This window comes from Triturus cristatus, chromosome 12, assembly GCF_964204655.1.
Source record: "Triturus cristatus chromosome 12, aTriCri1.1, whole genome shotgun sequence".
In the NCBI taxonomy this organism is placed as follows: domain Eukaryota; kingdom Metazoa; phylum Chordata; class Amphibia; order Caudata; family Salamandridae; genus Triturus; species Triturus cristatus.
In genome coordinates this window covers 703,187,175-703,204,253 of record NC_140595.1, presented here as the reverse complement: position 1 = coordinate 703,204,253, position 17,079 = coordinate 703,187,175, and the positions used below count along the sequence as shown (strand labels likewise).

Here is a 17,079-nt window from a genome sequence, read left to right as displayed (position 1 = left end):
CTGGGGCTAGCATCACAATGGTGGCCCATTGGCTAGTTCCCTCTGAGCAGCTTTTGCCCGGTTTCTCCTACCAGGTGACTAACATTGATGGCAAACAGAACAGTCATCCCATGGCAGAGGTATGTCTCAGCTGGGGAGGGGTCACTGGCCCTAAAAGGGTAGCAGTGTCCCCAACCTTGCCTGTAGACTGCTTACTGGGGAATGACTTAGAACTCTCAGCTTGGGCTGGAGTTGAACAAGACACCCATTCTAAAATGGTAGGCCTTTCACAAAAGGGTAGGGGGGTTGTGCCATTCACAACCCCTGTCCAAATAGATTTCCTCCCTGAAAAGGTTGGAAGGGCAGTGGTAGCCACAGCCCAGGCACAGACAGACTTCCCTGTAGGGACTGGCAGAGCTGTGACAGTCACAGCTCAAACACAAACTGAGTGCCCCCCTGAAAAGGTTGGCAAGGCTGTAATGGTCTCAGCCTATACTCAGACTGACATAGGTGTAGTGAAGCCTGAAACAATGGATCACTCCACACAAACTGAGAGTAGTGGGGAGGAAGAAAAGTCTCCCTCTCCCCAGACATTAGGAAAAGGTCAGCCTCCTCAGGGATCTGACCTCACCCCTTGTGAAGGAACTGCCCCAGAGGTAGCCAGGCCTGGCCTGGCAGAGCCTCTGATGTCAGTGGCCCCTTCCAAGGTGGGATCCAGTCTGGTGCAGGTAGCCTGCCTCTCTCTACCCTGCCTCAGTCAGCCCAGGGCTGCAGAGGTCAGGGAGGCCAGTGGACCCCCAGAGGGCCCCTGTCCACAAGAACCCCCCCATCAAAAGAATGAGGATTGCCTGGCTAGTAGCCCTAGTCAGGTGATGGGTAAAAACATTCCTGAGGGATCTCCTTTACAGGTAGTTAGGGACCTCCCCCAGGGGGATTCTGTTGGGCACAGGCAAACATGGGACCTTAGGGCCCCAAACCTGACCTGTCCCTCCAGTAAGCCCACAAAAGGGACCCAGCCTCCAGCTTTAGGTAGCCAGAGGCTGACCCTGAGAGCACAGTGCAACTCAGTTAAAGAAAGAAAGGCATCCATGGTGGAGGATGATTGGAGGAAGCTGAGGCCTCACTTTGAGGACACTCACTTCAGTACTCCATCTCAACACCAGCCTTTTACTTTGCCAAGACACACCACAGGTAGAGATTCCCTATGGTGGAGACCCTCTGATACCCTTAGGGTGAGGGATTGCTTAGTGGACCATGAGACAGGGGGTAACCATGCCAGTGCTGGTTCCTCCTTATATGGCCACTTGGGCAATATAGGCTTACCTGGTCAAGGTCAGCCTTATCTCCCTTCGTTTGGGGGGGGGTTGTGTAGGAAGGTGGATATCTGACTATGGTTACCCCCAAATTTTTGCCTAGTGTCTAGCTGGTTTTTCGACTTAGTTGGCCTGAGATCCTGCCATTCAGGCTCTCAGGCTATCTGCTCTCTCTGTAAAATGGACTCCATGTACCCTAGGTACATACCCAATTGGTTGGATCACCCTGTCAGCCCCTGTACCAGTGTACACTAGGTACCCAGGGCATTGGTGTACCCAAGGCCTGCCAAGGGCTGCAGCATGTATTATGCCACCCCAGGCTTGGCCTAACAATTTGACACAACTGGCTGATCACTCAGCTGGGGTAAGTTGGTGTAATCACCTCTTACTTAGGTGTAGTATACCTATACCTAACCTTAAATGGGACACCTGGTAACCTATAAGTCACTCCTATGGCAGGCCTTAACAATCCTGAAGGCAGAGTGCTTGGTTCCATGTGAGATGGTGCTCTGGCATGAGCTGAGCCTGTCTGCAGTGGTCGGAACAACTTCCTTCTACTGTTTCCAGATATCGTCATACCATATACTCTTAAGTGCATTATGAACCTCGCGGTTAAATGCTAACTTTGGTTTGGCTTTATCAAAACATGTCGAGTAAGGTGTCATACGAATTGGAATACTAACCCCTCGCCAATTCTGGCGACGGGGTTAGCATTCCACCCTTCTAGAGGGACACGACATGTACAGTACCTGAAACCCGGGTAAAATCAGACATAGCCTCAGCTCCACAAAATGGATGCTGCCACCACAGACACAAGTCTGCCCTCCTGCTGCTGGGAGTCCTTCCAGCTTGGGAGGTGTGGACAAAGGGTTTCCTGCCAGGGGAGGTGCGTGCACCACCCCAGACAGGATTTTGTGTATTGGTCAGGTAGGGCTTGAAAGAAACCAGACATGCCTGTGGCTCACAAGGAGCCTCGGTGCATATGCCAGTTCAAACCGGTCCTGGGGCACACCAGTCCCGGGCCTGGGGCGAGCTGGACAAAGGATTGGGGGTGTAACCACCCCCCTTCCTGGTCCCACCCTTAGGGAGGGACCTAGCAGGTAGTCCGGCCCCTAGAATCCGAATAAAGGTAGGAGCTGTGTCCTAAGACTTCAGACATCCTGGAATCAACTTGAAACTAAGAAGAAGACGGGAACTTCGACATTCTGCTGCACAGAAGACTGAAGAAAATCTCCCCTGTGGTCAGGGAGTGACCACCTTGCTAACGCAAGCACCATCCAGCGAATCACCGTCTGCTTTGCCGCCGCCTCCCGCCGGAGCCCGAGCCCAGAGACTGACAAGACCTGGACCTCCAGACCTCTCACCGCCCGATCCACAGTCCCTGCAAAGAGGAGACCCGTGGAGGCACCGAGACACGTGGAGCCAGCCATCTTGGAACGACTACGACAAGCTGACCAGTGCAACAACCGAGGCTCCCTCCAAGTTGTGCTTTGGGTCCTGAGAAGCCCAACCCTCGAGCAGCATCTGCACCAAAGGTGAGCCCTCCAGTATCTCCACGATCTGCGTGGGGCCCTTCTGCATTTTGCCACTCGACGCGCCTAACCGGTTGCTGGCCCGCTGGCTAGTGGCCATCTTGGCGACGAAATCTACGACAAACACCGCTGGTCTGGTTGCTCCAGACTGGCCCTTGCTCCCCTCCAAAGGAGCAATCCCTCTGACCTTGCTGGTCAGAACCAACAGCTGATTTCCGAATCCTCCTGCAATTGCTTTTGCCAAGGCTTGTTTGCTTCGATCAAGTCGCCGACACCGCCGACAGCGAGAGCCTTCGTGGGACAGCTCGTGAGCCGACTCCTGGACGTCGTCGACCTTCAGGGACCACGTGGCTGCGGAGACAAGCTACCCCTCATCACCTGTTTGCACCCGACATCGCCTGGTACCCACCTGGTGCCACGCTGGTCACTGGCTAGTGACTGTGAACACTGTCCCCTCTGCTTACAGGTCTTCAACATCTCCGATCCACTCTTGGATCCACTGCATCCCTTCCCGACCGACCGCCTGCAGCATCTTTGTCCCAGGCTCAACGGAACAGATAGAAGAAACCCGACGCACTTTGAGGCCTATGCACCCGCTTCCTGTGGGTGAGGTAAAGCTGGTACTCCGGTGCCCATGTGTAGTAATACATCTCTAGTGCCTGTGTTCCAAATCTTAAGTTCCTAGGTCATCCGGAAGATTCCTTTTGCAGTAACTTTGTACTTTTTACGCACCCATTGAAACCTATGGGAGCACGCGTGTGACTATTTGCTCTGCACACGCCACCCGTGGACCTCCTGGTCACTAACTGACGTTAGCTCCTTGTAGGCCCAGCGATTCTAGAGGCCCTAGGCCTTTTCCCTTTTCTGTTCGTGGTACTTATACCACTATTTTAGTATATGGTTCGAGTGGCCACCAGGGCCTATCCATATAAAGTGCAACTTCTGTGTATTCTGTGATAATCTTGTTTGACGATTTGTGCTCCTGTGCTCATAAAGAGACTAGGGGTTACTTTGAGAAATAAATACATATATATTTTGAATATATATCTGTGTGGTGTCCTTTCATTGGTATAAAAGGGGGTTACTATTGGTAAAACAGCTTGCTTAACACGCTTCACGAGTTTAGCCTCAAAGACTGCTTAGCCTACGCTACCACTAGGGCAGCTAGTCCGAAAAGGTTGACTTACAACCACACCATAAGGGTTGCTTGGCATGGTACAAGGTGGTCACTAGAACTAGTGAACAGCATATACCAGGCCAACTTCTCACAGGGTGTACCTAACTCAACCATATATATGGGGTGGAAAACCTAAACATTTATTTAGTTACCCTCACACACCCTAGTGGTGTCATGCTTCATCATCGGGTCACCCCGACTCCTACAGGTCGGGGTGGGCTCGACCACAGTATTGGGAGCTCTTATGATAAATGAAGGTCAGGGGGGCTTAAAGACTAAGAAACCTCAGGCAGACCCCAGGTGTCCCTTTATTCTTGGATCTGTCTGGGTTATTAAAAATTGTAAAAAAACGGGTCTGTAGGAGTGTTATGGTCCTAGGACTCTGGTGCCAACATGTTTCAGTCCTGGGTGGCCATATAGGTCCTGTGCCACTCATCTCTTTATCTGTAACACACTGTTTCTATGTGACAGGTATTTGTGAAGTGGCGATTTTATTCGCATGCTAACACTAACTGCGTGTTAGTCATTATATATATCAGAGTGTGCACCAGGTGCCAGTCACTTATTAAAAACAACACAGCGTATTTTCCTCAAAATCGTGCTTGTTTACACACAGTAAATTGGTCTATAACGTGTATGCATGCATCCTTCATATATTCAGGTAGTTCACACAGTCAACCACATCCATTCATAATCTTACCCTGCTGTTGGAGGGTACGAGTGTCACACAGGACCGGTAGGAAACCTGAGATTGTCGCCAGTTGAAAGGGTGGTTTGAAAGATCATGAGGGGAAGAGATGAAGGACTATAAGAAGTAAAGCTAACATGGAAACGATTAAGCACCTCACGAGTGCGTACGACTAGGCATTGTGTCAGTGCCTATGAACACTTACTTCGAGTCAAGATCTCGCCCCGCTTCTCTCACCTACTAGGGTACCGGTCCTCGGCTTGTGCAGAGGACTACTGGGGCTTGCGGTTTTTAATCTTTGTTGTGGAGCGCGAAAAATGGAGGAAACAGGGACACGGCCCTGCCCGGGTGATCGGAAGTGACGTCAAAATGACGTTACGTGCCGAGTTGAGTGCATAAAAAACACTGGGAATTGTAGTTCGAGCTGAGGATTACACGTTTGAATGACGTGAGGATTGGCATGAAAGCAATGTGCAAGAGACGTGTTTAAATAAAGCACTTTGAGGGATGTAAAAAATGGGGATGCAATCAATGTAATGCTCATGCAGTTCTGGTACAGTGCGAGAGTGCGTTTTGAAGGCGTACTTGTGTTTGTGCCATAAGTGTGCAACTGAATATAGCGCACTAAGGGCTGACAGATAATTTTTATTTTTAGAGATCCCTCATTTGGTGAAACGTTATGAAATACAAGAAATACATGTGTGTGATCCCCATAACGGTATGCTATCAAGTTATATATGTGGTAATGAGAGCCAACTGGAAGAACTCTTATCAAAGGAAAATGCCATTGAAAGAGGGAGGACAGATAGCATAGTTCATAGGGTTAAGTGTTCTCTTAATTCTGCTGATGTAAGGGGTGGGTGTGCTCTTAATTCTGTTGATGTGAGGACTGAGATGTTCTATTAATTCTGATGATGTAGGGTTGAGGTGTGCACTCTGCTGATGTGGGGGTTCGAGGTGTACTTACTCTGCTGATGTTGGGAGCTGAAGTGTCCTCAATTCTGCTGATGTTGGGGATGGAAGACTATTTAGTCTGCTGATGTCGGGAGTTGAAGTGTTCTCTTAATTCTGCTGATATGGGGGATGAAGGACCACTTACTCTGCTGATGTGGGGGTTAAGTGTTCTCTTAATTCTGCTGATGTAAGGGGTGGGTGTGCTCTTAATTCTGTTGATGTGAGGACTGAGATGTTCTATTAATTCTGATGATGTAGGGTTGAGGTGTGCACTCTGCTGATGTGGGGGTTCGAGGTGTACTTACTCTGCTGATGTTGGGAGCTGAAGTGTCCTCAATTCTGCTGATGTTGGGGATGGAAGACTATTTAGTCTGCTGATGTCGGGAGTTGAAGTGTTCTCTTAATTCTGCTGATATGGGGGATGAAGGACCACTTACTCTGCTGATGTGGGGGTTAAGTGTTCTCCTAATTCTGCTGATGTAGAGGTGGGGTTTGCTCCTAATTCTGTTGATGTGATGATTTGCTTCTGCTTTTGCAGATGGTAAGGGTGGGCAACTTGATCCTAATTCTGCTGATTTGGGATGGGGTTTTGTTGCTAGTTCTGGTGAACCAGATGTATTACCATAGTGAAAGAGATGTGTTTGAGTAGTGTCTTGATCCACTGTGTTTTATGTTGTAGTCTTGCTTTTCTTTCTGGAGATATGCGCATTACTAGGGGGTCTCCTCACAGTTCTTGTGTGTTATGAGGGGATAAAAAGAAAAGACTGCAAACACCGCCTCAAAGTCTCTTTGAGGTGGTGTTTGCACTAATTTCCATTTCATCTCTGTCCAGTCATCTGTCAGGCACCTACAGGATACTTCTGGCTATGCAGGCTCATATGATACATACACAGTAGAGTTGCCTATCGCATAGTGTAGAAATACATCTGGCTATTCAGACAAGACAGCAGAGAAGTTAATGGCCGCACATGGACCATACACAGCAGAGTTATCTGTGGGAGAGTGAGAACATATGCTGGACAAACATCTGAGACATATTTGGGTTGTTGAATTTACCACACACAGACAAATGCCACAGAACATGAGCAAAAGTTTCATTATTTTATTAGAAAAATATATTTACAATTATCACAGTATATGCAAAAATATAAATAACATCACTGTTAGGCAATAGAATACATGTGCAAAGAATAAAGTGACCTAAATGGGGACATGGAGATATGTAAACATTATCGTTGACAATTGTTCCATGAGCAATACTGTGTTACAGATCAAGTATAGAGCAGGCGCATATAACACAGGGCTCATCGTTCCATACCTTTGTGTGTCGGGCACCATGTCGGAGATAACATATGTTTATGTGACTGTTGGGGTCTCCTTGTGGTGGTGGCAGCTTCTATGCTGATCAAATTCGCTGCCTCATTGACAACCACACCTCCTCGTCAAATAGGTCTTGCCCTGTGCCCTCCTCTACACCCCTGTGCCATTGTGCATTAGGTCCACAAATTCTCAGGATGGATTAGGAACCAGTGGGGGCCAGAACAAAATCCACAAAAACACCAAGCTTTGATCATGTTGCACAGAAGGCTCAAGAAACTGAAAATAATATAGAGTTTACTCTGAATTAAAAATAATTTTCCCCAATGAAAAAACACCATATTTGTCAAATGTTAGAAAACATCATCCCTGCTTTATTAGTGTAGGTTGGGGGTAATTATTGCCTGGGGCTGTAGTACCTCAAGGTACTCGAGGCATCCAGTGACCCCGCTTGTACATCACATTGACGGCTAGAATGGCAGAGAACTGTCTAAGATAAGTCATCTGATTGAGCTCAGAAATAGTCAACATGTGATGTACTTGAGAGTACGGAAGGATGCAGCGCCACTGACAGGTCACGAAAGCTGGCATGGACCCACTGTCCAGCTCTTCTGCCTCTGGGTACCTCTCATTGCCATTCAAAGGGATGCAGAGGATGCCATCCTCCAGCTCAACATAATGTGAGGCCTTATCTAGAACTAGTACCACTGGGGCTATTGTGAGGTGTTTCTGATTCAACCACTTACTGAGGCCACCAATGTTTGCTACATACCACAGGGTATGAAAGGGAGAGGCCATAGGATCCATCACTGCCCGTGTGGTTCGTGGTTGAAACAAGTACAAAGGGAGGAATGTGGTGCATCCTAGTACTAAGCAGCAAATATGTCCCTTCACACAGCCATGAGACCTACAAGAATCCAGAGGGATTAGACCTCTAGAGCTCCAGACCTTGACCAGAGGTCTCTTTGCCTTTTGCTTCAGTTCTCCACATCTTATCTAAACAAGATGTCTGCACGCTTGAGCAAAGACGTAACACATGCGAGCTTCCTTCTGAGGGACGTCCATTCCAAGAAGAAGAACCTCTCTGGTGCTGGTCACCAGACACGGCATGCACCTAAGGCCAGGGCCTCCACACTGCAGAGATCAGAGCTGGCAAGTCATTGTTTGTTTGGGGTCCAACAGTCCGGCTGGTGTGCAGACCACCATCTTGGAAGCTCTGATGATGTGCACAAGATGGCTGTGGTGGGGCCTGCAACACAGCAAACCTATTTGGATGAGAAGGCAGGTTCTCCGTGGATGAAAATATGTCCATCTGTCTCTCTGAAGATGCTCCAAAAAGGGCTGTGCCGGTCTCCGAGAGGTGTTCATGAACTGTAGTTCTCAAGGAGCTGGCCCCAGGTGGGAGCAGCATAGAGGAGGTTTGCAGCTGATTGAGGCACGAAGCGAAGTATCCACCGAGGAAAGCTTTCCTCTCCGGTGCAATGTCTTGGTTGGCATTCAAGAGGAAGGCGGCTCTTTGGAGGCAGTTGTGGTAGCCAGCTTGGTGGATCTGCCGTTCATCAGGTGGGGGCTCGAGACTCTGGTTTTGAGCTCTGATAAACTGCACTGCAGTTTCCAAAATGTCTGCCTTTTCCACCTTAGGGTTTTTTAACTTCTGCAAAACAAGAAACATAATGCTTGGATGAGAACTTGGGAATGATACAGTGAAGATGACACAAATGGGCACATGCCCTAAAAAAATACAACCATGGTTATAGTACATGAACGCTTGAGTGATGCTAAAGTGACACTTCAACAAGCACTGTGGGGCTCTCAAAATGATTCTAACCCGCAATTAATTGCTCTCAGTGTGATGGTTTAATCAGCATCAGAGCTCTGTGCAATTGATGATCCAATCAACACTAGAGCGCTCCTAAATGTATAGGTCTAACCAGTACCGGAGGACTCAAGGTAGCAGTGTTACCAGCACTGGCGCTCTCTGAAAGTGACAGTTCAAACAATAACAGAGCCCCCTCATCTTAAAGCGACAGTCTAACCAACACTGGGGCGAGCATTTGAGCACTCTCAAAGTGTCAATCTGCAAGTACTCGTGTTCTGAAGTTGCTGTCTAATGCTGAGTGGCGAGCTCTCAAAGTGTTGGCCTAACCAGACATAAAACACTCTTGAGGTAACAACCTAACTAGCACAGGAACACTAACAAATGTACAGTCTAACGAGATTTCGACTGCACACATCACAGTCTACCACACACTGAGCACTCACAAAACAACTATAACTGGGACTGGAACAAACTCCAAAGAACAATCTAACTAGCAGAGAAGTGCTAGAGCGACACTGGAGCATTCTCATACTAACTAACCTATAGGAGAGCACTCTTAACCTATCAACCTAAACAGTACTGGATCGCTGTCAAACAAACAACCAATCTATCAATGGGGCATTTAAACACCTGCAATCTAACCAGCAATGGTAAACTCTGAAACTAGCGCTCTAACTAGCAGTGGCACACTTTGGAACTAACTATCTCATTATCAATGGAGCCCTCGGAAACTGGCAGTGTAACCAGCACAGTAGCACTCTCAAACTATCACTATAACGAAGCACCTTGAAACTAGCAAACTAACCAGCACTGGAGAATTGTGAAACCAGCTATCTGATCACCACTGCGGCTCTCAGAAATTACAAACCTAATTGGCACTGTAACACTCTGAAACTAGCAATCTAACTAGCACTGGAGCACGCAGAACTACCAATCTAACTAGCACTGAAGCACGATAAACTAGCAAAGTAAACTGTAGTGGAGCACTCTGAAACTATTAACCTTAACTATAGTGGAGCACTCTCGCAGAAGCAACCAAACTAGCGATGGAGGATTTAAAATACTAGCAATCTAACTAGACTCTGGAACTGGTGCTCTAACTATAACAGCAATAAAGCACTTTCGACCCAACCATCTAACCATCAGTGGAGCCCTCGGAAATGAGCAATCTGCAGAGCACAGGGGGTCTCTGAAAGTAGCAATCGATGCAGCGAAGCCACTTCACAATAGCAATCTTACTAGTATAGGATAACTCTGAAACTAGCAATATAACGAGCAGTCATGCACTCGGAAACTAGCGAACTAACCAACACTAGAGATCTAATCATCACGGGGACACTAAAAAGCTTTGGTCTCATTAACATCATTAGTAAACAGTCTACTGAAAATATGTCCTATATCCTTTTTTCTGTCTTTCTGTTTCTTTCTCCTTCTCCCTCACCCTGCTCAACCACTCTGTATATCTCTCTGGCTGCTTCTCTCTCTCCATTGTATCTCCCCCCCCCCCCCCGCTCCTCCCTTTTCTTTCGCCTTTTATCTTTCTCCAGTCTCTCGTGATTTTTCTCCTTTCTCCTCTCCCTGTGTTATCTGCCGTCTTCCCCCCTCACTCTCTCTCTCTCTCTCTTCCTCTTTGTGTCTGTTTCCTCACTCTTTCTTTTCGTTTTCTCTACATGTCTTTCTCTCCGTTTCTTTCACTGTATCTTCCCTCTAATGTTCTTTTTCTCGTTCTCTTTCTTTCTCCCTGTCTTCTCTGCTCCCTCTCATCTCTCTCTCTGTCATCTCGCTTTTTCTCTCTTCTCTCCATTCTCCCTCACCTCTCTCTCTCTCTCTCTCTTTCTAGCTCCATTGCTTTTTCCTCTATCTTTCCATATGTCTCTTCCTATACCGATCCTCCGTCTTCCGTTCAGATAAGGACAGAAAATGTGGGTTCTTTGAAAGGAAGTGCTAGCTCTGTTCCATTAAACGTGTGGCAGACATTACGTAATGAGAAGTGCTGGTATGTGTAGCACTAAATGTATAGCGGATTTGGTCATATATATGCTGCTACTGCCCTACTACGAGTAAAGCCTCCCTGCTGAGGAGTTAAGGTACTCTTATAATACATATACAGCAGTCTGCTGAGCGGCACTGAAACTGCCCCATTAGGAAGTAAAGCAGCCCTGCTGATAAGTTATGGCACTGCCCCACTAAATGTAAACATCGCTGCTGAGAAGGTCTGGGACGCTCAGTTAATAGATTTAGAGTAGTCTGCTGAGTCCACTGATACTTACTGTCCGATGAAACAATAAAGTATCCCTGCTGAGAAGTTCTTGTACTGTCCATTTAAAGTGTAAACTAGCAATGCTGAGAAGTGCTTCTACTGTCCTAATAAAAAGTAAAGCAGCCACCTGAGAAGTCCTGCTTCTGTTCCACTAAAAGGAAAGACTCCCTGCTGAGATATTCTGGCATATTCTTCATATATTCACAACAGTCTGCTGGGAAGTGCTGTGACTGCCCTGTTAAATGATAACACAGGCCTGCTCAGAAGTGTTTGTACTGTCCCATTAAAAATGAAAGCGGCCTTGTTGAGAAGTGTTTGTACAGTCCCACTAAAACGTAAAGCAGCCTTGTTGAGAAGTGCTAGTACTGTCCCACTAATAAGTAAAACAGCCCTTCCGAGACGTTCTAGCACTGTCCCATTACAAAGTAAAACATTCCTTCTGAGGAGTTCTACCACTGTCCCATTACAAAGTAAAACAGTCCTTCTGAGGCGTTCTATCACTGTCCCATTAAAAAATAAAACAGTCCTTCTGAGGCGCTCTAGCACTGCCCCATTACAAAGTAAAACATTCCTTCTGAGGCGTTCTAGCACTGTCCCATTACAAAATAAAACAGTCCTTCTGAGGCGTCCTAGCACTGTCCCATTAAAAGGTAGCCCAGCTGAAAAGTGCTGCTGCTGCCCCACTGCCAGTAAAGCATCCTTGCTGAGATGCTCTGATACTGTCTTAATATATTTACAGCAGCCTGCAGAGAAGTGCTGGTACTGTCCCACTAAACGTAAACCATCCCTGCTGAGAAATTCTGGTACTCTGCTAATATATTTACTGCAGTGTGCTGAGAGGTGCTGATCCTCTTCCATTAAAAAATAAAGCTGCCCCGATGAGAAGTGCTCGTACTGTCCCATTCGAATGTAAAGTAGCCCTGCTGGTAGTTTCCCATAACTTGTCTGGGAGCAGTGTTGTGAAATCTTTGTATTGTCCCATTGGAGCCACAGCACCCAGCTAAGGGTCCCATTAAAGGGATTTTAGCCTTGCTGATAAGTGATAGCAATATCCAGTTCACAGTAAATCAGTTGTGCTACTAAGTGCCGGCACTATCTCATTATTGCAGAAATGAGACATTCGGGTCATTCCCGTTTAAAAAAAAAAGTGCACCTACAGTCTGTTAAAGGTACAGCCTTCTTGGTGATAAGTGATATCACTTTCACATTGAAGGGATTGCAGCCCTTGCGATAAGGGCTGATTCTGTCAAATTTTAAACATGGTAGCCCTGGTGCAAAGTATTGCTACAATCCTGTTCAAAGTGTAGCTACTGAGAATTCAATACTGTAGTATTAAATTGCAGGCACTTTGCTAAGAAGTGCTTTTAGTATGCCATTCAAAGTATACCAGCCCTGCTGGACAATACTCGTGCGTGTCCTTTAAAAGAATAGAAGACCTGAGGCCTTACTGAAAAGTCTTGGTCCTTCTGTCCAATTGAAGGTCTAAGATCACTGCGAGAATGTTCGGAGCTGTCTCTTCAAAGATATAGCATTCTAGCAATGAAGTGCTGATTCTGTCCAGATAGAAGTACTGACACTTAAACCAGCTGCAGCCCCACAGAAGCGCTGCTTAGAAGTATTGGTACTTTTCAATTAAAGGTCTAACATCACAGTGAGAATGGTCTCATTAAAGATATAGCAGCCTAGGAGAGCAGTGTGCATTCTATCCAGTTAGGAGTACTGGCACTTACAGCCGACTGCAGTACTCATTAAAACTAAGCATACCTGCCCTTCTGAGGAGTACTACCCCCTTCCAGTTAAAAAACTAACATCACTGTGAGAATTGTCAGTTATTGGCTCATTAAAGATATAGCAGTCTAGCAATGACGTGTTGACTCTTTCCAGCTAGAAGTGCTTGCACTTAGAACCAGCTGCAGTGGGCCCTACTGAGAAGTGTTGGCCCTGTCCAATTAAAGGGCTAACATCACTGTGAGAATTGTCTCATTACAGATATAGCAGCGTGCATTCTGTCCAGTTCGAAGTGCTGGCACTTAGAACCAGCTGCAGTGACCCATTAAAGGCAGAGAAGTCCTACTGACAAGTGTTGGCCCTGTCCAATTAAAGGGCTAACATCACTGTGAGAATTGTCTCATTACAGATATAGCAGCCTAGGAGAGCAGCGTGCATTCTGTCCAGTTTGAAGTGCTGGCACTTAGAACCAGCTGCAGTGACCCATTAAAGGCAGAGCAGCCCTGCTGAGAAGTGTTGGCCCTGTCCAATTAAAGGGCTAACATCACTGTGAGAATTGTCTCATTACAGATATAGCAGCCTAGGAGAGCAGTGTGCATTCTGTCCAGTTCGAAGTGCTGGCACTTAGAACCAACTGCAGTGACCCATTAAAGGCAGAGAAGTCCTACTGAGAAGTGTTGGCCCTGTCCAATTAAAGGGCTAACATCACTGTGAGAATTGTCTCATTACAGATATAGCAGCCTAGGAGAGAAGTGTGCATTCTGTCCAGTTCGAAGTGCTGGCACTTAGAACCAGCTGCAGTGACCCACTAAAAGCATAGCAGCCTTACCGAAGAGTACTGGTCCCTTCCAATTAAAGGTCTAACATCATTGCCAGAATTGGTGTGCTGTCTCATTAAAGGTGATAATCCTGAGGGAAGTGTTTGAAGTACAACCACTGACAACTGACTGTACTGTTCCTTTAAAACTTTAGAAGGCTTGCTGAGAAGTCCTGGAAATGTCCTACCAAAAAGTAAACAAGCATTGGCATAGCCAATAGGTCTCGCCTTTGGGACCGTATACGTGTTTAGCCATGCCACAGTTGATGTTGTTGCACCAAGGATATTGTGCTGCATAACTAAATACTTATAAGGTACCAAAAGCGAGACCTATTGGCTGTGCCAATGCTTGTTTAGCAAGTTAACCAGTAGCGAGCACTCTTAAACTAGCAATGGAACCATCGCTGCAGCCTTCAGAAACGAGCAATCAAAGCAGCACCGAACACTAGCAGACTAGCACACTAACCAGGGCTGGACACCCTGAAAGTAACAACCTCGCTGAAATCCGCGCTCTGCAGCCACCAGTGGAGCACTCGGGAGCGATCTATCCAGCATAGAAGCCTCTCAAACCAGTGATGTAATCAGCACCGGAGCACTTTCAAACAAGCATTGCACCCAGCACTGATGCACTGAGGACCTAGCAGTGTAACTAGTACTGGAGCTCCCCCGAACCGGCAGTCTAAAAAGACTCCATAGCACTCTGAAACTAGCACTCTCTTTCCAGCAGCAAGCAGCGATGTAACCAGCGCTGGAGCCCTCGCAGCCGTTAAACATCCGGGCACTTTCAAAGTGGAAATCCGTACCAAGCGATCCTTAAAGTGACGGGGTGCAAATATTTCAGTAACTGAGTCTGCAGCACTTTGAGTGACAGGTCTGGGCAGCCCAGGAGAGCGGCCTGCAACCACTGACCCCTCCCCTTTCAAGTAGTGACCGAGGGTGGTGTAGAGTGAGGGCTCTGCGAAAGCGAAAGATCAGTCTCTACCACTCAGGTTTAAGCCCCCCCCCCCCCACCCCCCCACTACCCCGACCTCCACCGCCGTAGTGGCCTCAGTGGCAGCGACTCTCTGCCACAGTGTCACACACCGCCCTCGCACACCAATCCCGGACTCTATCGTCATGCTTACCGCTCTGTCTGTGGCACACACCGCCCTCGCACACCCACCCCTTCACCTCCATGCATGCTGTCACGCGGAGCTCTCCTTTCAGTGTACTAGTACATCGCATCTTTCCATGTAATAGCGCGCTTCGCAGCTGTTCGGCGTTTCTGAACGCTATATTGGCACTTATTGCTTTCAGCGCCAACGTAATAAGAGACAATTTTTCGATCTTCGACAGATGAACGTCCCTCTCAGGATCGGACCTAGAGCGCTCTAGATCACAGCACGTGCCAGCCACGAACGCTTAAGCTCACCCGAGCTGTGTAGGCGGTTCATGACCGGCCTCTTTCCTTACCCTAAGGCACAGCTCCTTCGCATGGGCCCCTTCCCATGAGCCCCAGCCCAAGAGTTATCGTACAGTCTGATCCCTGATGAACTATATCGTTCCTGATGCCCGCTCTCGGTCCCCCGACCACAGCCAGACAGTCCACGTGTGTGCCACTCCGTATAGCACATTAAGAAAATAGTGTCACACTATAACATCATATGGACTGGGGCGTAAGGAAGATCCCTGCGGCCCCTGCTGTGCAGCCCCCCCCCCCCACCCCCCCAAACCCTTCAGGCAAAGCAAATCTATGAGATGTGGGGATTAAGGGGGTACCCTCTTCTTATTTCACAGGGAGGGAGGGTTCCGTTACGCCACTGCATGTGGATAACTAAAGAATGAAACCCATAGGATCGCCGGTTGCACGCATAATCCAAACCATCTGAAAACGTTTACGCAGCGCCAGTAGAAGTGTGTGGGTAGCCTCTCTCCTCGTCTGGGAACGCGAATGACCCCCGACCCCTAGAGGTTCCCCGACAATAGCTCGATTAGGGGGGCTGCAGACCCCCAGGTCCTCCCACCCCTGACGATGGCGCGCTCTTGGCACAGCGACGGCGTCCAGAGGCCACCAGGACCGTGCGCACTGGCCCCTGGGATCACTGCGCGTACACCGGCCGGAGTACACAGAGCCACAGTGAGGGCGCTACGCACGCACAGGAAACACTCTTTGCGAGAGGAGTCAGATTCTTTGTGAGTACACGGGGTCAATGCTCACCTCGTTCGGCCCCTTCTCCAGCAGCAGCATCCGCAAAGTCTCCAGGCTCGAGTTTATCCTCTCTCGTCGCCGCTTCTCCACCACGGGCTTCAGGAGCTGAGGGAAAAACGCGGAGAAGAGGCAAGTTAGGACCAAGCTCTGCATCCAGGGAGCGCGAAGGGGCGGAGCCTCTGCATCCCGGGAGTGAGAGATACGAGGACCGCTGGGCCCTGGGGCAGGTTGAACCCTAGCAGCGCAAAATACTAGAGGAACGGGACTCAGAGAACCAACAGACCAAGGAAGAAGTGCAGCGGGTGATGGGGACGTGACCCAAAGTTCGCGCCTTCCACGAAAGCAAATTATGTGAACATAAAAGGCACAAGACACCAGGAGAGCTGAGGTCTATGAACCCAAAGGTCTCGAGATCAAGGGGAGCTGGGAACCCAAAGGGCCACGCAAGTCACCAGGACAGGGGCCGATCGGACATGTACCTTTCTCATGCCCTTGAAGGCTCTCTCGGGGGATGACTTCTTCATGGCTGCGCGTGGGAGCGAGTTCAGGAGGCAGCTCTGCAGCGGCAGGAGGAGTGAATGTGTCTGAGGGTCTGTGGGGGAGGCCGGCTTTATGTGAGCCGGGGGAGGAGGGCAGAGGCCGTTCACACCTTGTTCTGCTGCCCTTTGTTTCCCGGCCTTTAGAGATGCCGCCGAGAGCGTGCCGGCAATCACCCCCTGTAAACCCGGACACCAAAGGGCAGCTGCCCCCCCCCCCACGCCCCTCTTTTATCCCAGAGGTTCACTCCACTCAAAGAAAGGAAGGCAAAGCAGACCATCAAAAGCACATTATTTGAAGAAATGAACACAAAATCTGAAATTCTTCTCGGTGATGAGGAACACGAGCCAATCCTTGCTAAAGAAACTTTAAGCCTGATGCGTAAAACAGCGCGAACCAGTTTTGCATGATTTTGTTGCTTCTTTCACTAAATGTGTGGAAGTATTTTAACTCCAGGGCGTATTATAGACATATTTGTACATCGGGTTAGATGGATATGGCTAATAGGACATGTCGTTCCTGACATACACCATATTTATTGATAACATGAATTTTATGTCGAACGGAGTTTGTTTATGAAGTAAATCGTGGGCAGCAAACTCTTTTAAAAAGCCTAATTTGCTAATTTTTGCAACGGCCTTTCTCCCAAATGCAGCGCGTTGCAGACAATCCTGTGTGCAGAGAAGCCCGTCTGGCGGCGCATCTTATGTGATCTGACCGTGTGGAGAGCTTCAAGTGGTACAGAGTGGCCTGTGTGATGCAGTGCGGCC

At 48.3% G+C, this 17,079-nt stretch overlaps 1 protein-coding gene across 1 annotated transcript; it reads right to left on the bottom strand.

The window, feature by feature from the left end:
- Window positions 1–6,782: 6,782 nt before the first annotated feature.
- LOC146780147 (transcription factor HES-7.1-like) lies at window positions 6,783–16,377 on the bottom strand. Its single transcript, XM_085637416.1, has 3 exons — window positions 16,252–16,377; window positions 15,782–15,877; window positions 6,783–8,614 (listed from the first exon to the last, which is right to left on the bottom strand). The coding sequence occupies exons 1-3, from the start codon at window positions 16,294–16,296 to the stop codon at window positions 8,075–8,077; spliced, it is 681 nt and encodes a 226-aa protein (XP_085493542.1). The 5' UTR covers window positions 16,297–16,377; the 3' UTR covers window positions 6,783–8,074.
- Window positions 16,378–17,079: the final 702 nt, after the last annotated feature.

Coding starts and splice junctions, on each gene's coding strand:
- LOC146780147 (XM_085637416.1), bottom strand. CDS start 16,296: ATGAAGAAGTCATCCCCCGAGAGAGCCTTCAAGGGCATGAGAAAG. Junction 15,878..16,251: donor CCTTCAAGGGCATGAGAAAG/GTACATGTCCGA, acceptor TTTTTCCCTCAG/CTCCTGAAGCCCGTGGTGGA. Junction 8,615..15,781: donor TGGAGAAGGGGCCGAACGAG/GTGAGCATTGAC, acceptor CTTGTTTTGCAG/AAGTTAAAAAACCCTAAGGT.